Raw genomic sequence first — 22,114 nt, 5'->3', positions numbered from 1 at the left:
TGGAGAGGGAAAGGTGCAGTTACTGAGGAAAGATACTTAAGTTTCCTTTTCCTCAATATGACCCTATCAGATAGGAGTTGGGAAGCACAGACTGGGAGCAATTGTTCCACAGGAAGGGCAGAGCAGACAGTGCAGACTGTTTAAGGAGCAGTTATTGCGAGTGATGCATGAATTAGTCCCTCTGAGACAGGAAAGAAGGGGTAAGATTAAGAAGCTTTGGAATGACAAGAACAGAGGAGTTCCTCGTCAAAAGAAAGAAGGCAGCTTACGTAAACTGGAGGGAACAAGGATCTAGCACAGCTTTAGAGGATTACAGGCTTGCTAGAAAGGAGCTCAGAAATGGACTGAGGACAGCCAGGAGGGGGAACGAAAAAGACTTGGCAAGAAGGATTAGGGAGAACCCAAAGGCATTTTACTCATATGTGAGGGATAAGGGAATGATCAGGGAGAAGATAGGGCTGATCAGGGATAGTGGAGGGAACTTGTGCGTGGAGTCTGAGCAGATAGGGGAAACCCTAAATGAGTTTTTTGCTTTGGTTTTCACTATGGAAAGGGACCTGGTTGTGAATTAGAAATTTGAGGAGCTGGAATACAGACTTGAACAGATCAAGATTGATGAAGTTGATGTACTGGAACTTCTGGCAAACATTAGGATTGATAAGTCCCCAGGGCCAGACCAGAATTATCCCAGGCTGCTCCAGGAAGTGAGAAAGTAGGTTGCGAAGATGCTGGCGAAGATCTTTGCTTCTTCACTCTCCACAGGAGTCGTACCAGAGGATTGGAAGGAGGCAATGTTTTTCCTCTTTTCAAGAAGTAATAGGGAAATCCCTGGCATTTAAAGACCAGTCAGTCTTAGGTCTGTGGTCAGCAAGGTTTTGGAAAGAATTCTGAGAGATAGGATTTATGACTATTTGGAAAAACATAGCGTGATTAAAGGCAGTCAGCATGGCTTTGAGAGGGGCAGGTCATGCCTAACTAATCTTATTGAGTTCTTTGAGGAGATGACAAGACAGGTTGACGAAGGTCGAGCAGTGGGTGTGGCGTATATGGACTTCAGCAAGGCACTTGATAAGGTTCCCCATGGTAGACTCATTCATAAAATCAGGATACAGGGAGACTTGGCTATCTGGATTCAGAATTGGTTGGCTGACAGAAAAGAGAGTGGTTGTGGATGGAAAGTATTCTGCCTAGAGGTCAGCATTGAGTGGGGTCCCGCAGGGCTCTGTTCTTGGGCCTCTGCTCTTTGTAGTTTTTATAAAATGACTTGGATGAGGAGTGGGTTAAATCCTGATGAAGGGCTTTTGCCCAAAACGTCGATTTCGAAGCTACTTGGATGCTGCCTGAACTGCTGTGCTCTTCCAGCACCACTAATCCAGAATCTGGTTTCCAGCATCTGCAGTCATTGTTTTTACCTAGTAAATTTGCAGCTGACACAAAGATTGGAGGTGATGTTGATAGTATCAAGGGCTATTGCAGGCCGCAGTGAGACATAGACAGGATGCAGAGCTGGGTTGAGAAGTGGTAGATGGAGTTCAACCTGGATAAATCTGAAGTGATGCATTTTGGAAGGTCGAACTTGAATGCTGAATATAGGATTAAAGACAGGATTCTTGGAAGTGTGGAGGAACAGAGAGATCTTGGTGTTCAAGTACATAGATCCCTCAAAATTGCCACCCAAGTGGATAGGGTTGTTAAGAAAGCATATGGTGTTTTGGCTTTCATTAACAGGGTTATTGAGTTTAAGTGCTGTGAGGTTTTGCTACAGCTCTACAAGTCCCTGGTGAGACCAGGCTTGGAATATTGTGTCCAGTTCTGGTCACCCTATTATAGGAAAGATACAGGGACATTGGAGAGGGTGCAAAGAAGGTTTACCAGGATGCTGCCTGGATTGGAGGGTTTGCCTTATGAAGAGAGATTGACTAAGCTCAGACTTTTCTCTCTGGAGAGAAGGAGGAAGAGAGATGACCTGATCGAGGTATACAAGATACTGAGTGGAATAGGTAGAGTCAATACCCAGAAACTTTTTCCCCAAGGCAGGATTGACTGGCACAAGGGATCATAGTTTTCAGTTATTAGGAGGAAGGTATAGAGGAGACATTAGACGTAGGTTCTTTACGCAGAGAGTTGTGAATGCATGAAATGCATTGCCAATACTGGTGGTGGTTGAAGCAAAGTCATTAGGGACATTTAAGCGACTGCTGGACATTCACATGGACAGCAGTGAATTGAAGGGTGCGTAGGTTTAGTTATTTTATTTTACATCAAAATTAATCCTTGGCACAACATCGTGGGCTGAAGGGCCTGTTCTGTGCTATATTCTTCTATGTTCTATGTACTCTCTCTTACAGCCTTTTGACAAAGTGTTGCACTACTGATCATTGCATTCTTAAAAAAAGTTAACACTTTTCCCCTGACCTCACCAGACTCTGCAGATATTTCTTTATCAATACTATGAGATCACAAACAGTAGGAGGTAACAACCATTGATGCTATCTTATCAGAGCCAGAGACAGAGAGAACACGCTCAGGCCGCAGAACGATGAGGGTGGGGTTGAGGTCAACTCTGGGTAGCCCTACATCCACCCCTCCCTGTCCCCTCGCACCTACTTAACTCCCACGCACTCCACCCACACCCACACATTCCAACCGAGCCATCACCCCCAACACCTATTTCCTCACCTCGAACACAGACAGAGGCCATTTGTTCAGCAGCCTCTGTTACTCCACTACCTTCCACCAGGCCAAGCTTCCACTAAGCTTATCCCAGTAAGAAATTAGATCTTTATTAAATGAGTTTTTAGCATTAGCAATTCTAATTAGGCATTCCTTTGTTATGCACAGTACAAGGCCACTTCAGTAGAGAAACTGCTTTCTGGCTTCTCTCCTAGGAAATTACAGAAACAGTGTCTGCAAAAGTCAGGGTCTCTCAGCTCAGTTTCCTTGTTGACATTCCTCTGTTGATAGGAGGGTGCCTTGTGTACTTGCTTATCTGTACAAGTATTTTGAAAGCTCCAGGAGTTGGTCCTCAGTGTGACGCAAACTATACAGTTGACCTCAAGTTGGAGTAGCAAAGTGATGTTCCTGACTTTGCAGATCAACGGAGATATCAACACAGTCTGTGACAACCTTTGTCTGGTATCAGTGAACTGCCCTCAACTGTCATCTCCTGCATATTTAGCCATTGTATCATAGCTAAACAGCTGCTTCTTAACAAAGGTAAACTATTTTAAAATTACTCATGAAAATGACTTACTTTTCAGTAACTGGAAGCTTTTCATTATCAAATCTCAAACCCATTTACCCCCTCCCTCTGAAAACAACAACTGCTGGAGATATCTGTGGATCAGACAGCATCCATGGAGAGACAGCAAGCTACTGTTTCAGGTCTAGATGACTCTTCAGAGCTGGAGTGAAGTGTGGAGGGGACAGCATTTACACTATAGCTGGTGGGGTGGGGTGGGAGGTGTATGGAGGTGGTGGGGGTGTAGGGTGCTCATGGAGAAAAGATGTTGATAGTTCACATTAAGTGATCGGCAGGTGGAAATGGCAGAAGAATGGTGTGTCTGACTGCCAGACTTAAAACTGGGGTGGGAGGGGAGAGGCAACATGGTGATGCTGCCCCCTTTTAGTAAAGCTAAAAGGGAAGAAATGAGAGTTGGTTCATAGCGCCAGAGACCCGGGTTCAATTCCCGATTCAGGCGACTCTGTGTGTGGAGTTTGCACATTCTCCCCGTGTCTGCGTGGGTTTCCTCCAGGTGCTCCGGTTTCCTCCCACAGTCCAAAAATGTGCAGGTTAGGTGAATTGGTCATGCTAAATTGACCTTAGTGTTAAGTGCAGGGGTAAATGTAAGGAAATGGGTCTGGGTGGGTTACGCTTCGGCGGGTCAGTGTGGACTTGTTGGGCCGAAGGGCCTGTTTCCACACTGTAAGTAATCTAATCTAATCTAATTTAAAGGTGTTGAACTCAGTATTAAGTCCAGAAGGCTGTAAAGTGCCTAGACGAATGATGAGAGGTTGTTAGAGGACAGACAAATGGACATGCGAGCAGGACACTGTGTTGAAATGACCAGCTACGGGAAGGTTGGGTTGTGCTTGCACACAGATGAAGGTGTTGTGCAAAACGGTCACCTGATGAAGGAGCAGTGCTAGGAAAGCTTGTGATTTTAGCTAGTGTTGTGTGTTTTATGACAATATTGAGTTCAACACCTTCAAATTGCGAACCAACACCCATTAATTCCCTTTCCTGTAACTTTACTTGTTACATTCTGTCACCACGTTCCCTCCCCCACCCCAGTGGGACTGTCTTCTCTTTCAACTCTGCTGTCAGACACACTATTGTTCTGCCATTCTCACATTCCGAAAACTTAATCTGAACTATTAACTTCTTTTCTCCACCAGTACTCTACACCTCACCACCGCTACATCCCTCCCTCAATGTAAGCATAAATGCTGCCCCCTCCACATTTCACTTCAGCTCTGACGAAGAGTCATCTAGACTCGAAACACTAGCTTGCTCTCTCCAGGGATGCTATCTGACCCACTGTGATCTCTTTGATGTTTTCAATACAGATTACAGCATCTGCAGTAATTTGACTCCCCCCCGCCCCCGCCCCCCCCGCCCCCCCGCCCCCTGCCCCCCGCCCGCCGCCCGCCCCCCGCCCCCCCCCACACTCTGGTTTCCCCTCATGTCATCTCCAAAACACATCTTTGTCTATAAGTCTCACCCTGTACTACCTTGATGCTATTCCCAATAAATTGTTCCCACTTTACTTGCCCTGCTGGTCTCCAGAGGAAAAGCTCTGCTTCATATCCAAGTTCTCGTTCCTTTCCAAAGCCTTTGAACATGTTGTCACCTCCAAAATCCATGTTTGAATAACTTCATTTAGGTTTCTATCCTTAAAACAGAACTGAAGCAGCACTTGTCAATGACACAAGTGACATCTTATACGAGTGTGATAAAAGTAAACTTGCTTGCCCTGTCGATAAAATGTGGAGCTGGACAAGCACAGCATCAGAGGAGCAGGAAAGTCAACGTTTCAGGTCAGTACCCTTCAACAGGACTGGGGAGGGCGAAGGGAGCTCAGAAATAAATAGAGGGAGGATGCTGGGGCTGGGGAAAGGTAGATGAGATAGTGATAGGTGAATACAGGAACGGTAGGTCTTGTGGTAATGGGTGGATGCAGATTATTGTGATTGGTCAGTGAGTAGGAAGATGGGCAGGTTAGGTCAGGTTGAGGAGGGCTGAACACAGGTTGAGGTTGTGGGTGAGGAGATTTTGAAGCTGGTAAATTCTATGTCGAGGCTTTGGGCTGTAAGGTCCTGAGGCGGAATATAAGGTGTTGTTCCTTAAGTTTTGACAGAGGAAGAGGCCCAGGATGGACATATCACTGAGGGAGAGTGAGGGAGAATTGAAATGGCTTGCAACCAGAAGGTGTTGTTGATTGGAGGGTACAGAATGCAGATGCTCCATGAACTGGTCCCCAAGTCTGTGCTTGGTCTCTCCGACGTAGAGGAGAACACATCGGGAGTGATCGATGCAATAGACCAGGTTAGAGGAAATGCAGGTGAATCTCTGCTGGATTTGGAATGATTGTTTGGGGTCTTGGACAGAAGTGACAGGGGAGGTATAGGGGAAGGTATTGTACTTCCAGCGGTTGCAGGGAAACGTGTCAGGTGTGGACAAGAGGTTGATGGGGAGTTTTGAACTGATGAAGGAATTGTGGAGTAAACCATCCCAATAGAAAGCAGATAGGCACAGGGAAGGAAATATGGATTTGGAGAGTGGTGGGGTGGGATGTGAGGACAAGCAGGACTCTATCCTCATTGTGGTTTGGGGGGGGCGGGGGTGAGGTTTGAGGGCAGAGATACAGTAAATTGAGGAGATGTGGTTGAGGGCATTATTAATCACAGGAGAGGAGAAATTATGGTCCTTGAAGTGGAGGACATCTGGGATGGTCCTGCAGTAGAATCCCTCATCCTGGGAGCAGATGCAGCGGAGGTGAAGGAATTGGGAGTATGGGATCACATGTTTGCAGGAGGGAGGATGAGAGGAGGTGTAGTCAAGTTAGCTGTAGAAGTTGGTGGGTTTGAAATGGATGTCAGTTACCAGAGATAGAGACGGAGAGGTCCAGAAAGGGTAGGGAGGTGGGAGAGATGGGATGGGGCGGAAGGTGTGGCTGAAATTGATGAACTGTTCAAGCTCCTCGTGGGAGCACAAGGCAGCGCCGATACAGTCACTGATGTAGCAAAGGAAAAGGTGGGGCGTGGTGCTGGTGTAGCTGCAGAAAGACTATTCCACATATCCTACAAAGAGGCAGGCATACCTCGGACCCATCCAGATGCCCATAGGGGCTTTCTTGCCCTTTGATCCAGTTGATCACACCAGCCCCATCCAACACCTCTCCAGCCTATACATCCCTGGTTCCATTCTTAGTTAATAGACATCAAAGATTTCGCTTTCTGTTCTTGCGCCACTAATGGTAGATCCCCAAGGATCTATCCATAGCCACTCCTATCGCATGGCTCCAAGTTGCCCCAGGATGCCATCATAGAGAAATACTGTGTTACTTTTCACACTCACACAATGACACACCCAGCTCTCCTTCACCAGCACTTCTCTTAATTCTTCCCTGTTTCAAAATTATTAGACTGCTTATCTGACATCCAATATTGTATGAGCGGAAATTCCTTCCAATTAAATATAATGAAGATTTAAATAATTGTTTTTCAGTCCCTGCTGCCAACTGCATCCCCTCCTTACAAGTGAGATTAATGCAATGCCTTGTTCTCGTGTTTGACCTCGTGTTGAATTTCTGAGCACACATCCACTCCAGTAGAAGGAACAACTGTGCTCTGTGGTAACACTTCTCTGCCTCAACAGCTAGCACTGATGCCTCACGGCGCCAGGGAGCTGAGTTCGATTCCACCAACAGGTGACTGTGTGGAGTTTGTACATTCTCCTCATGTCTGCGTGGATTACCTCGGGTGCTTGGTTTCCTGCCACAGTCCAAAGATGTGCAGGTTAGGTGAATTGGCTGTGCTAAATTGCACATGGTATGCTGTAATGTGTAAGTTAGGTCTATTAGCCATGGAGAATGCAGGGTTACAGGGATACAGGGCAGATCTGGGTGAGATGATCTTCGAAGGTTTGGTGTGGACTGGATAGGGTGAATGGCCTCCTTTCACACTGTAGGGATTCTATGATCCCTTCAATCTACTTGGATTGATGAAGTCTTCTCCTGACTGGCCTCTCAATCTCCAGCCTTCTAAAAATCTTCCCCCATATCCTAACACACATCACCCTGTGCCCCTTTTCTGACTGGTTACTGGACAAACAATTCTTTTATTTTGAAGTTCTAATTTTGTTTTCAAATCCCTCAATTACCTCACCCCTCTCTATCTCGGTCACCTCTTCCGATCCAATTACAATCTCCATTTATATAAGGTTTTAACATGGAAATATGTTACAGGCATAGCACAGAACTGTAATGGGGGATGGAAGGAGTTATCACCGAAGCATTGCTGCCTGGAGAGTGGCAATACCCTTGGACAATGTTCAGCACGCTTATTTCAGTACCTCTCGGCACAAGAATCATCCAGGTCTCCGCACTGCCATAATGACTGCACCAGTCTGCATCCACAGCTCTCCCGCCTCAAATCTCCTTTCCTCTAGAAAGTCAGAGAGATTAAATTAATTTAAATGATTGAACAGGGAGACAAAAAACACACACATTTCTCTAGCCCCTTCCCGCTCCTTAGTAGATCGTCAAATAAAAACGACTAAATGTTCAGTTCACAGCTCTGGTCATTTTGGGTAATGTCTGTCTGTGATGTCTATTATATCATAGTTAAAAATCACACAACACCCGGTTATAGTCCAACAGGTTTATTTGGAAGTAATGCCTCACGCAGCGCTGCTCCTTTGTCAGGTAGCTAGTGGGGCAGGATCATAAGTTCACTTATAGCACAAGATCATAGTGTCATGCAACTGATACCATATATTGAACAAACCTAGATTGTTAAGTCTTTCATCTTTTAGAATGGGTTGCAGGTTTCGATTCATTAATACGTAAATCGTAGAACTTCTTCCAAGTCACATTCCTGAGATAACTTAAGGTTTTATTTAAAAAAAGGTGACATCTCAGCTCAGACAATGTATTAAAAGGTGTAAACTTAGAGTCTGTCTGTATCCCAACCTTGAGTCAGACTGGTTCTATTACCAAAGCAGGAATTTATAAAATGTCAGATGGATTGACTGCCTGCAGATTCTGTGCTTTTTGAGCAACATCTTGGATAAGTGGTGCACGTGTTCAGATAAGCAGACTTTAATTTTGTTTTTTCACCATTTTTCCCTAAGCTGGCCTATTTGCCAGAATATTCTTAGGTGTGTACACTATCCAGTTATGTCGTAATCTGGAAATTCAAGAGATGGGACAAGGCAATAGTATAGGGGAGCAACATGGGTTAATGGATTCACTGAAATTCATTTAAGCACTAAAGAAATGTTTTTAAGCAAATAACAAGTGAAGCATTTAGGGAATGCTACTTAGATAGGAATGTGATAAAGTCCTGCTAGAGTTGAAACCAGTAGAAGTGAGGCTAAATGATTGACCTGGTTGGAAGAGACAGGAATAAGGAATACTTTAATCATATGATGTGACGAGTAGTGTCCCATAGAGATTGATGTTGGGGTCTCCACTATTCACTGCATTCATTAGTGGCTTAAATGATGGGACATAAAGACACATCCAAGTTTACCGGTAATACAAAGACAGGCAGCATTTTAGGCACTTTAGATATAAGCAAAACATTACAAAGAGATATTGATAGATTACACAAATGGACAAAATTGTGGCAAATTGATTTCAAGGGTAGCATGTGTGAAGTTAACAAGTTTGGATCTAATAGGGTAAAACAGGGATCTTTCTAAATGCTCTGAATCCAGGGACAGGGGAAGTCCAGTGAGATTTAGGGGTCATGGCACATAGATAATAAAATGTCAGAAACAGGTTAAGAAATTAATCATTTGTTTGTCTTTATATCTTGAAGAATAGAATACACTGAAGTTACACAAAATCCTGGTTAAGGGGTTCTTGTGACACAGTGGTGGTATTCCCACCTCTGAGACAGGAGGTCTGCCTTCACATCCCACCTGCTCCAGAGATGTGTAATAACATCCCTGACCAGGTTGATTTAAAATATCTACAAATCCCTGGTCAGACTATATCTGGAGGAACTGCTGGGCACCACTTAAGAAGGATATACTGTATTGACCTTGGTACAAGAATAGTCCTAGAATGACTCCTGCAACTCACAAGGTAAAAACAATGACTGCAGATGCTGGAAACCAGATTCTGAATTAGAGTGGTGCTGGAAAAGCACAGCAGTTCAGGCAGCATCCGAGGAGCAGAAAAATCGACGTTTCGGGCAAAAGCCCTTCATCAGGAACTGCTGTGCTTTTCCAGCACCACTCTAATCCAGAATCCTGCAATTCTCAGGTTAACTTCTGTGGAGAAATCACAGAAACTTGAATTCAGAACGTTATGCGGTGGCTTGGTTGAGTTTTCTAGGAGTATGAAAGAACTAGATAGGACTGATAAAACCTACGTCTGCTGGTGTGTGCCTCTACAAAAACTACAGCAAAAAATGGGCAATCCTCCCTCTGATTAAAAGCAGTATAGAGTCAGAGATGTACAGCATGGAAACAGACCCTTTGACCCAACCTGTGGGGCATTGGGTTGGGCTAGTCACCAACTAGCTACGAAACGACACGTCCAGCTATCCTTAGTAGCCACACATGCAGATGACAAGCAACATGAATTTGACTGGGACAACAATACTATTATAGGACAAGCCAAACAGAGAACAGCCAGGGAATTCCTAGAGGCATGGCACTCATCCACAGATTCAATGAATGAGTACATCGACCTGGACCCAATATACCAACCACTGCAGCAGAGCTGGAACTGACAACTGGAAGCGGCAGATTCAAATCACTATAAATGCCGGAGGAAAGATCACAGAAGCGCTTCACAGGAGGCCCCCAAGCACTGAGGATGTCACCTAGACAGGGGACGAAACGTCTGCAACACAAATTCCCAGCTCGGCGAACAAAACCACAACAACAAGCACTCGAGCTTCAAAAATTCTCGCAAACTTTGGAACTAAACTCCATCTGCCACTTCTCAGCCCATTGGCCCATCTGGTCCAGATCCTGTTGTAATCTGAGGTATCCCACTTTGCTGTCCACTACACCTCCAATTTTGGTGTCATCTGCAAACTTACTAACTGTACCTCTTATGCTCGCATCCAAATCATTTATGTAAATGACAAAAAGTCGAGGACCCAGCACCAATCCTTGTGGCATTCCACTGGTCACAGGCCTCCAGTCTGAAAAACAACCCTCCACCACCATCCTCTGTCTTCTACCTTTGAGCCAGTTCCATATCCAAAAGGCTAGCTCTCCCTTTATTCCATGAGATCTAACCTTGCTCCCATGGGAATCCTTGTCGAACGCCTTACTGAAGTCCATATAGATCACATCTACTACTCTGCCTTCATCAATCCTCTTTGTTACTTCTTTAAAAAACTCAATCAAGTTTGTGAAACATGATTTCCCACGCACAAAGCCAGGTTGACTATCCTGAATCAGTCCTTGCCTTTCCAAATACATGTACATCCTGTCCCTCAGGATCCCCTCCAACAACTTGCCCACCACTGAGGTTAGGCTCATCGGTCTATAGTCCCCTGGCCTGTCTTTACTGCCCTTCTTAAACAGTGGCACCACGCTTGCTAAACTCCGTGGGCGGCACGGTGGCACAGTGGTTTGCACTGCTGCCTCACAGCGCCAGAAACCCGGGTTCAATTCCCGCCTCAGGCGACTGACTGTGTGGAGTTTGCACGTTCTCCCCGTGTCTGCGTGGGTTTCCTCCGGGTGCTCCGGTTTCCTCCCACAGTCCAAAGATGTGCAGGTCAGGTGAATTGGCCATGCTAAATTGCCCGTAGTGTTAGGTAAGGTGTAGATGTAGGGGTATGGGTGGGCTACGCTTCGGCGGGGCGGTGTGGACTTGTTGGGCCGAAGGGCCTGTTTCCACACTGTAAGTAATCTAATCTAATCTAATCTAATCTAATCCAGTCTTCCGGCACCTCACCTGTGACTATCGATGATAGAAATATCTCAGCAAGAGGCCCATTAATCACTTCTCTAGCTTCCCACAGAGTTTTAGGGTACACCTGATCAGGTCCTGGGGATTTATCCACTTTTGTGCATTTCAAGACATCCAGCACTTCCTCCTCTGTAATATGGACATTTTACAACATGTCACTGTCTATTTCCATGCAGTCTATATCTTCCATATCCTTTTCCACAGTAAATACTGATGCAAAATATTCATTTAGTATCTCCCCCATTTTCTGTGGCTCCACACAAAGGCCGCCTTGCTGATCTTTGAGGGGCCCTATTCCCTCCCTAATATATTTGTAAAAACCATTTGGATTCTCCTTAATTCTATATGCCAATGCTAACTCATGTCCCCGTTTTGCCCTCCTGATTTCCCTCTTAAGTATACCCCTACTTCCTTTATACTCTAAGGATTCACTCAATCTATCCTGTCTATACCTGACATACGCTTCCTTCTTTTTCTTAACCTAACCCTCAATTTCTTTAGTCATCCAGCATTCCCTATACCTACCAGCCTCCCTTTCAGCCTGACGGGAATATACTTTCTCTGGATTCTTGTTACCTCATTTCTGAAACTTCCCATTTTCCAGCTGTCCCTTTACCTGCGAACATCTGCCTCCAGTCAGCTTTCGAAAGTTCTTGCCTAATACCGTCAAAATTGGCCTTTCTCCAATTTAGAACTTCAACTTTTAGATGTGGTCTATCCTTTTCCATCACTATTTTAAAATGAATAGAATTATGATCGCTGGCCCCAAAGTGCTCCCCCACTGACACCTCAGTCACTTGCCCTGTCTTATTTCCCAAGAATAGGTCAAGTTTTGCACCTTCTCTAGTAGGTACTTCAGAAAATTGTCTTGTATGCACTTAAGAAATTCCTCTCCATCTAAACGTTTAACACTGCGGCAGTCCCAGTCGATGTTTGGAAAGTTAAAATCCCCTACCATAACTACCCTATTATTCTTACAGATAGCGGAGATCTCCTTACAAATTTGTTTCTCAATTTCCCTCTGACTATTAGGGGGTCTATAATACAATCCCAATAAGATCATCCCTTTCTTATTTCTCAGTTCCACCCAAATAACTTCCCTGGTTGTATTTCTGGGAATATCCTCCCTCAGCACAGCTGTAATGCTATCCCTTATCAAAAATGCCACTCCCCCTCCTCTCTTGCCTCCCTTTCTATCCTTCCTGTAGTATTTGTATCCTGGAATATTAAGCTGCCAGTCCTGCCCCTCCCTGAGCCATGTTTCTGTAATTGCTATGATATCCCCGTCCCATGTTCCTAACCATGCCCTGAGTTCATCTGCCTTCCCTGTTAGGCCCCTTGCACTGAAATAAATACAGTTCAATTTATTAGTCCTACCTTGTCCCTGCCTGCCCAGACTGTTTGACTCACTTCTGTTCTCAACTGTACCCGCCTCAGAGCGATCTCTTTCCTCACTATCTCCCTGGGTCCCATCCACCCACCTTACTAGTTTAAATCCTCCCAAGCAGTTCTAACAAATTTCCCTGCCAGTATATTAGACCCCTTCCAATTTAGGTGCAATCCGTCCTTCTTGTACAGGTCACTTCTACCCCAAAAGAGATTCCAATGATCCAAAAATGTGAATCCTTCTCCCATACACCAGCTCCTCAGCCATGCATTCTCTGCTCTATCCTCCTATTCCTGCCCTCACTAGCTCGTAGTACTGGGAGTAATCCAGATATTATTACCCTTGAGGACCTCCTTTTTAAATTTCTGCGTAACTCTCTTAATCTCCCTTCAGAATCTCAACCGTTTCCCTTCCTATATCGTTGGTTCCAATGTAGACAATGACCTCTTGCTGGCCCCTCTCCCCCGTGAGAACATTCTGCACCCTCTCTGAGACATACTTGATCCTGGCACCAGGGAAACAACATACGATTCTGCTTTTTCGCTGCTGGCGACAGAAACATCTGTCTGTACCTCTGACTACAGAATCCCCTAACACAATTGATCTCTTGGAAGCCGGCGTACCCTCGTTGCATTAGAGCCAGTCTCAATACCAGAAACTTGGCTGTCCGTGCTACGTTCCCCTGAGAATCCATCACCCCCTACATTTTCCAAAACAGCATACCTGTTTGAAATGGGTATGTCCACAAAAGACTCCTGCCCTAGATACCAACCTCTCTTACCCTTCCTGGAGTTAACCCATCTCTGTGACTGTATCTGAGACTTTTCCCCATTCCTATAACTGCCATCTATCACATACTGTTGCTGTTGCAAATTCCTCATCGCTTCTATCTGTCTCTCCAACCGATCCACTCAATCTGATAAGGTTCGCATACAACAGCATTTGTGGCAGATATAATCCGCAGTAACCCTTAAATTCTCTTTAAAATCCCACATCTGACAAGAAGTCCATATCACTGCAAAGGCCATTTTTGCTCCTTCACAATCTACAGACCCAGAAAATAACACCGTCTTATTCCTCTACAAAACACTGCACCAGGTTAAATTAATAGCTATGGCTTATATTTTAAGTTTAATCAAGAGACTTATCTCCAAAAGCATATAATCAAGAAAGAACCCACTGTACTCACTAATACAGCCTTTTTCTCAGACAGACTTAAAACAACAATTAACTTATCTGATTCTGTGTTGCGAACTTCGCCCAAACCGGTTCCTCCAAGATTAGTTGTGAAATTCACTATTTGTTAATTTTTCAAGGTGCACTCCGATGTTCAGCGACACATGAATTCAAAAACAGCAAAGGCAGTAACTGTGCAGGTTCTCTCTCTCTCTCTCTCTCCCCTGCACTATCCTCACCATGTCCTCTAGAGGTTGGCTTTACTGTAATTATTTCAAACCTGAGATTGACACCTTTTTGTTCATTAGGAATTGTAAGGAATACTGAGCCAAAGTGATGAATGGGGTTAGATGATCTCAGTGACTGAGTAGTTCATTGCCTGTTTGATGCTCAATAGTGACAATAGCCAGTTTCATTAGCAGCACAGACAATGCACATACTGAGATAGGTGGATGTGAGGATCTAAAATTTGAATTTAGGCAACAAGTATGTGTAGATTTTTATTTACAACAAAATGGTTTCTCGATGTAAAAGAATACTATAAAATGGCCTGTGAACCTGTACTGCTGGATTTGCAGAATTAAGCTGAAATTCAAAGATAAGAGAACAATAGAGTTTTCATAAACTGAATACAGACACATTAATTGACCATTTGAACTAACCTTGAACTGACATATGGCATGACAATTTTTGTAAATAAGATATCTTTTCCAAAGAATACCATTGGATTATCCTGTCTTCAAACATTTCACCATCTTATAGTTGATTGGACTTTTCTTGTAATGAAGAACACTTTCCCAGGAAATATCATTGGATTAACTTGCTGTAAATCATGTCACCTTATTATATGTGATTGGTCTTTGTAATTAAGGCTGTATTATTTCTTTAAAAAACATATAAATAATATGCAATTTTCAAATGTAACTGTGCAACTTCACCACGGAACACAGGAGCTTCAACCTCTGTGTTGCTGGATAGAGTTGCTTCAAGGTACCTTAATTCAATAAACTAATGACCCTTGCTTTTGAACAGACCGCATTTGTCGATTCTTTTGACCGATCTCGAACCAAGAGGCCCCTCTTGAGGGGTCTTAGATCTTCAGATGGTGAGACAAGAAAAACTCTGAGAAAAGGAAAAAGGCTTTTAAACACAGAGGTATAAAATGTAAATGATGGAGAGTTAAAGTGAATTATATGCAAGACTTCAATGAGGCTCCAGTTCGGGTATGTTGCCTTTAAATTTGATCTAATTTACAGTTAAATGATGTTGTCACCTTTAAAAACGAGCATTGCAAACCTTAAAGTCAATGTCATCATCAATGAAAAAGCAAAAGGCAATGAAACAGCGACAGCAAAAGATAACAGCACAGCACCACAAATGAGTGTCTTGAGAAAAAAAACATTTTCATACCAACAAAGAAAGTTGAAGGGAAGGGAATGAATAAGAATTGAAAGACTTGCATGTAAGCAGTGATTTCATCACCTCTAGAGCAAGCAAGGTACTTTTGAAATATAGTCACTATTATAATAGTTGGAACTGCCTCCCTAATCATACGACTGGGGAATAGATACAGGCCAGGACAATGGGGAGAACTCCAGTGTGCTTTTTTGAAATTGTGCCATAGGATTTTTCACACATGACAGAGAGGCTAGTTAGGATGTTTGTTTAATGTCCCATTTAAATAGGAGCACTTCAAGCACTGCAGTACTTCCTCTTTCTGTACTGGATTATCAGCCTGTATTCTGCTACACAAGTTAAGGTTAGAGAGGGGCAAGGGCAGGAGATGTGATCCATTACCTTCTGACCCAGACCTTAGAGGGATACTAAATGAATCAGGACAGTGGTGGATCACTCTATCATTTCTTGTACTTTGACTTTTAAACTTGCCTTGGTCCAATGTTCTCAGTGTAGCCCCTGACAAGTACGTCAGTGTTGTAGTGTCAGCTTGGGATAGCAGGAGATCAGTGTTTGCCAGAAGCACACTGGTGATTGCTGCTCCCAGGGCTCCAAGGCCCAATGGCAACAAACCCATATCAGAATCTTCAGATTCCACAACGCTTCCTGGAACAAAAGATCAAAGAGCAATAACCAGCATTACAGACACCACATTCACAGTCAAACAAGCAACTTAAAAACAGCAGCATCCTGAAAAAGCCGGAATTCACTCAATAACTGTTTGCCTCCTTCTGTCACCTTCCCTCCAACTCCCTGTCACCCTTCCTCGGACTCTCTGTTGCCTTGCCTCTGTCTCCCTCCCTCCACCTCCCTGACATCCTCACTACGCCTATCTTCCTTCCCTCTGCCCCTCTATCAGTCTTTGCAACCCCCTTTCTTTCCTTCTTTCCCTCCCTTTCTCTGTCTCTGTCCTTCCCTCCATTTGCCTGCCTCCCTTTCTTACTTCCTAATTCCTTCTGTCTCCCTTTATCTGTCAGACAGTCACCATCGCTCTCCCTCCCTTTTTCTATTCCCTTCCTTCTGTCTTCCTGTTACCCTCTGTCTGTATCTCCCCCTTACTCCTCACCTCTGTTTATAGAGTTATAGAGATGTACAGCAATGAAACAGACTCTTTGGTCCAACCTGTCCATGCTGATCAGATATCCCAACCCAATCTATTCCCACCTGCCAGCACCCAGCCCATATCCCTCCAAACCCTTTCCATTCATATACCCATCAAATGCCTCTTAAATGTTGCAATTGTACCAGCCTCCACCACTTCCTCTGGCAGCTCATTCCATACATGTACCACCCTCTGTGTGAAAAAGTTGCCCCTTAGGTCTCTTATATCTTTCCCCACTCACCCTAAACCTACGCCCTCTAGTTCTACACTCCCCCACCCCAGGGAAAAGACCTTGTCTGTTTATCCTATCTATGCCCCTCACAATTTTATAAACCTCTATCAGGTCACCCCTCAGCCCCCGATGCTCCGGGAAAATAGCCCCAGCCTGTTCAACTTCTCCCTAGAGCTCAAATCCTCCAACCCTGCCAACAACCTTGTAAATCTTTTCTCAACCCTTTCAAGTTTCACAACATCCTTCTGACAGGAAGGAGATCAGAACTGCATGCAATATTCCATAAGTGGCCTAACCAATGTCCTGTATAGCCACAACATGACTTCCCAACTCCTGTACTCAATAGTCTGACCAATAAAGGAAAGCACACCAAACACCTTCTTCACAATCCTATTTACCTGTGACTCCACTTTCAAGGAGCAATGAACCTGCACTCCAAGGTCTCTTTGTTCAGCAACACTCCCTAGGACCTTACCATTAAGGTTTCGGGCAAAAGCCCTTCATCAGGACCCGAAACGTCGATTTCGCTGCTCGTTGGATGCTGCCTGAACTGCTGTGCTCTTCCAGCACCACTAATCCAGTATTTGCTTTCCAGCATCTGCAGTTATTGTTTTTACCTTACCATTAAGGTGTATAAGTCCTGCTAAGATTTGCTTTCCCAAAATGCAGCACCTCACATTTATCTAAATTAAACTCCATCTGCCATTTCTCAGCCCATTGACTCATCTGATCAAGATCCCACTGTAATCCGAAGTAACCTTCTTCACTGTCCACTACACCTCCAATTTTGGTGTCATCTGCAAACTTACTAACTATACCTCTTAAGCTCATATCCAAATCATTTATATAAATGACAAAAAGTAGTGGACTCAGCACCGATCCTTGAGGCACTCCACTGGTCACAGGCCTCCACGAAAAACAACCCTCCACCTCCACCCTCTATCTTCTACTATTGAGCCAGTTCTGTATCCAAGTGACGAGTTCTCCCTGTATTCCATGAGATCTAACCTTGCTAACCAGTCTCCCATGGTGAACCTTGTCGAACAGCTTACTGAAGTCCATTTGGATCAAGTCCACTGCTCTGCCCCCATCAATCCTCTTTGTTACCTTTTCAAAAAACTCAATCCAGTTCGTGAGATATGATTTCACATGCACAAAGCCATGTTGACTATCCCTAATCAGTCCTTGCCTTTCCAAATAAATGTACATCCTGTCCCTCAGGATTCCTTCAAACAACTTGCCCAGGCTCAATGGTCTATACTTCCCTGGCTTGTCCCTACCACCTTTCCTAAATAGTGGTACAATGGTAGCCAACCTCCAGTCTTTCAGCACCTCACCTGTGACTATCAATGATACAAATATCTCAGCAAGAGGCTCAGCAATCACTTCTCTAGCTTCCCACAGAGTTCTCGGGTACACCTTATCGGGTCCTGGGGATTTATCCGCTTTTATGCATTTCATGACATCCAGCACTTCCTGCTTTGTAACCTAGACATTTTTTCCAAGATATCACCATCTATTTCCCTATATTCTATATCTTCCAAGTCCTTTTCCACAATAAACACTGATGCAAAATACTTGTTTAATAACTCCCACATCTCCTGTGGCAAAGGCCTCCGTGTTGATCTTTGAGGGGCCCTCTTCTCTCCCTAATTACTCTTTTGTCTTTCATGTATTTGTAAAAGTCCTTTGGATTAGCCTTGCCTCTATTTGCCAAAGCAATCTCATGTCCCATTTTGGCCCTCCTGATTTCCCTCTTAAGTATACTCCTGCTGCCTTTGTACTCTTCTAAAGATTTCTGTCTCCCTTTAATTCCCCCGGCCCTTCCTATCCCTTCTTGACTTTTGTCTCCCTCCCTCTTTGCCTTGTCACCTCCTTCTGTCTCTGCCTCCCATTATAATCTTTGATGCCTGTTTTCCTCTAGTTTGTCTCTGCCCAGCCCTATTTCTTCCGCTATTTGTCTCGCTCTCTCCCGCTATCTGTTTCCCACTTTCGGTAGACACCTCACTATCGCCACTCTGACCCTCAAAATCTTTCTCTCTGCCTTATCATACTCACGCTGCTCCTTGCTGATGGTGCACTGTGAAACTGTGATTCTAAGCAGCTTTTCTGTTGATTTCCAGTTTCCTGCAGCCTAGTAACTGGGTCACAGGTCAATGCTGGGCAGCCAATCGCAGTCGTAGTGGGATAATCACAGCCCACACACATGAGAACCCGCCCAACAGTATTCAGTACTGACCTTGAACAACAGTCTTGCGGTAATATAACGCCATACAGACACAGGCTGCAGATTATCCTCACAGCTGGCAGAATCAACAAACTCAAGGTCCTTTCAAAACACATTTACCATTGCACTGGCTACTCACGGTAATAACATACTGTTTCACACCAAAATCCAGGGCAATGCAGAGGGAAGTGTCATTAGGAACGGCCTCAGGTTCGTCAACTGGAGTGATTGAATGTCCTGGCTAACTGTCCCCGAGTCAGACAGTGTCCTGTCCCATGTTATTGTCCTAGTGTCCAGCATGTGGCCTGGTCCCGTGGTCACTGTCCTAAACCTGGTCCTGGGGTCACTGTGGAGGAGAAGATGAGGACTGCAGATGCTGGAGATCAGAGCTGAAAAATGTGTTGCTGGAAAAGCGCAGCAGGTCAGGCAGCATCCAAGGAGCAGGAGAAGAAGGGCTTATGCCCGAAACGTCGATTCTCCTGCTCCTTGGATCAGCCTGGGGTCACTGTGCCAGGTAAGAGAGATTGCTGTGCTCATGGGGTCAATGTCCTGGGTTCACAGAGCGCGTACTGAGCCTGGGGTCACTATCCCCAGCTTACACAGACTGTCCTGGATTCAGTGTCCCAGAGACTGACCTAGTGCCGGGGTCAGGACCCATGGTCAGAGGGAGAGAGTCCTGCTCCCTGGCTCACAGGTAGTTCAAAGGTCACAGGGAGTGTCCTAACTCTGGGGGTCATGTCCTGGGATCTCATCTCAAGGTCATTGCCAATGTCCTGGTCTTGGGATCATTGACCAGGGTCCCATACAGTGTTCTGATCATGGGTCACTCTCTCAGTATATCAGTCAAGTCTCCTGGTTGTTGGCATCACGGTCTCAGGGTCAAGGGGCAGGTCCCCGTTGCGCCCTCTGGCGGAGCTCGCTGCTCACCAAATCGTCACTTCCGGTTCTCATTTCCTGGTTACCGGACGCTGCAGTGAGGGAAAAAGACCATAGCAACAGAGAGAGAGGGTGAGTGATCAATTTAGATAGAAAGTGTTCAAGATAGAGCGACAGAGTGAGTGACTAATACAGAGAGAGAGAGGGTGTGATCAGTACAGTGTGTGTGAGTGACCCGAACAGAGGGTGAATAATCAATTCAGAGAACAGTGAGGGATCAATGTAGAGAGAGGGTAACCATTACAGAGTGAATAACGCAGAGAGAGAGAGGGTGATCAATGCAGAGAGAAATCAGTCCAGTGAGACAGTGCGTGTTTAATAGAGTGAATGATCCATACAGAGAGAGAGAGAGAGAAAGAGTGAGTGAATAATTTAGAGAGAGATCAATGCAGCGAGAGAGTGACGAACAGAGAGATGGAAAGAGCGATCAATACAGAGAGTGAGAGAGAGTGACTCTAATGGAGCCTATAAGATTCTGAAGGGGAAGGGTGAGCAGCCAGAAGTCGTGCTGCGCATTGACACCAGTGACATAGGAAAAGGGATGAGGATCTAAAAAGTGATTTCAAGGAGTTAGGTTGGAAGCTAAAAAGCAGGACAAGCAGGGTAATAATCTTAGGATTACTACCGGTTCCATGTGCTAGTGAGGCGAGGAACAGGGAACGAGTGGACTGAGTGCAACTAAACACCTGCCTAAAGGGCTGGTGCAGGAGGGAGAGCTTCAGATATGTAGATATTTGGGGTACCTTCTGGGGAAGGTGGGACCTGTACGTGAAGGATGGGTTGCACTTAAACTGGAGGAGCACCAATGACCTGGGCAGGAGATTTGGTAGAGCACTTTGGGAGGGTGTAAACTAGTTTAGCAGTGGGGTTTAGAAACCAGAGCTACTGATCAGAGGAGAGGGGTGTTTTTGAATGGGTAGAAATAGAATGCAAAAGATACACAGTTGATGGAGCAAAGGGTTAAAGTGTTTGTTTCAATGTAAGAATAAGCGTGATTAACTTAGAGCATAGATCAGCACTTGGAACTACGATGTTGTGGCCATAACAGAGTCATGGATTTCAATGGGGCAGGAATAAGTGCTGGATATTTCAGGGTTTAGATCTTTTAACAAGAACAGGGAGGGGGGTAAAAGAGGAGGGGGAGTAGCATTGCTAATTAGAAAGTGCATCACAGCTGCAGAAAAGGAGGTCGTTGAGGTGTATTTGTCTACTGAGTCAGTATGGGTGGAAGTCAGTAATAGGAAAGCAGTCACTTTACTGGGTGTTTTCTATAGATCCCCCAATATCGGCAGAGAGATGGAAGAACAGATTGGACAACTGATCCTGGAAAGGTGCAGATGTAACAGAGTTGTTGTTATGGGTGACTTCAACTTCCCCAATATTGATGGAACCTCCTGAGAGCAGATGGTCTGGATGGAGCCGATTTTGTCAGGGGTGTCCAGGAAGGATTCCTAACTCAATATATTATTAGGCCGACTGGAGGCCATATTGGATATTGGAAAGGCAACAAGCCAGGCCAGGTATCAGCATTTCGGTGACAGTGACCACAACTACCTCACCTTTACCATAGCCATGGAGAGGGATAGGAGCAGACAGTATGGAAAGGTATTTAACTGGGGGAGGGGAAATTATACTGCTATTAGACAGGAGTATAAATTGGGAACAATTATTCTACAGGAAATGCACAACAGAAATGTGAAGGCTGTTTAAGGAGGACTTGTTCAAACTGTTAGATAACTTTGTCCCACTGAGACAGGCAAGGAATGGTAAGGTGAAGGAGCCTTGGATGACAAGAGAAGAGGAGCTTCCTGCCAAGATGAAGAAGGAAGTTTGAGTTGAGGAAGCAAGGATCTGACACAACTTTAGAGGATTATAGGGTAGCTAGGAAAGAACTCAAAAATGGACTGAGGAGAGCTAGGAGGGAGCACAAAAAAGTCTTGGCAGAAACGATTAGGGAAAGCCCAAAGCTGTTGTACGCTTACGTGAGGAATAAAAGAATGATCAGAGAGAGGGTAGGGCCAATCAGGGATAGTGGAGGGAACTTGTGCCTGCAGACTGAAGAGGTAGAGGAGGCCCTAAGTGAGTTTTTTTGCTTCAGTATTCACTATAGAGAGAGACCTTGTTGATAGTGAGAACATCACGGACCAGGTTAATAGGTTTGAACAGATTGATATTAGAAAGCGGATGTGCTGGAAATTCTGGGAAGCATCAAAATAGATAAATCCCCAGGGCCAGACTAGATATATCCAAGGTTACTACAGGAAGTGAAGAATGACATTGCTGCGCCTCTGGCAATGATCTTTGCTTCCTCAATCTCCACAGGAGTAGTACCAGTTGATTGGAAGGAGGAGAATGTTGTTCTTCTGTTCAAGAAAGGGAATAGGGAAATCCCTGGGAATTACAGACCAGTCAGTCTTACGTCTGTGGTAAGCAA

General features: G+C 44.8%; 2 protein-coding genes across 7 annotated transcripts in view; one reads left to right on the top strand and one right to left on the bottom strand.

Annotated features, from left to right (window-relative positions):
• selenou1a (selenoprotein U 1a) overlaps window positions 1-22,114 on the bottom strand; it is an 81,983-nt gene that overhangs the window by 15,172 nt on the left and 44,697 nt on the right. Inside the window, exons 1-3 of one of the 3 annotated variants that reach the window (XM_072558001.1) lie at window positions 18,757-18,775; window positions 15,616-15,789; window positions 7,577-7,668 (exon numbers count right to left, since the gene is read on the bottom strand). In XM_072558001.1, coding sequence (XP_072414102.1) covers window positions 7,577-7,668; window positions 15,616-15,760 — 237 coding nt within the window. In that variant the 5' untranslated portion in view covers window positions 15,761-15,789; window positions 18,757-18,775. Of the gene's footprint in view, window positions 1-7,576; window positions 7,669-15,615; window positions 15,790-18,575; window positions 18,720-18,756; window positions 18,776-22,114 lie in introns of those variants that run through there. The other 2 variants (XM_072558003.1, XM_072558004.1) reach the window with 2 other exon arrangements.
• dydc2 (DPY30 domain containing 2) overlaps window positions 18,865-22,114 on the top strand; it is a 32,142-nt gene continuing 28,892 nt past the window's right edge. Inside the window, exon 1 of one of the 4 annotated variants that reach the window (XM_072558009.1) lies at window positions 18,865-18,884. The gene's annotated coding sequence lies outside the window, so the exon portion shown is untranslated. Of the gene's footprint in view, window positions 18,885-19,238; window positions 19,259-19,692; window positions 19,753-22,114 lie in introns of those variants that run through there. The other 3 variants (XM_072558008.1, XM_072558005.1, XM_072558010.1) reach the window with 3 other exon arrangements.

The sequence above is a fragment of the Chiloscyllium punctatum genome, chromosome 38 (assembly GCF_047496795.1).
Source record: "Chiloscyllium punctatum isolate Juve2018m chromosome 38, sChiPun1.3, whole genome shotgun sequence".
Taxonomy (NCBI): domain Eukaryota; kingdom Metazoa; phylum Chordata; class Chondrichthyes; order Orectolobiformes; family Hemiscylliidae; genus Chiloscyllium; species Chiloscyllium punctatum.
Note: the sequence above shows the minus strand (reverse complement) of the source record. Positions and strands in the feature narration are given on the sequence as shown.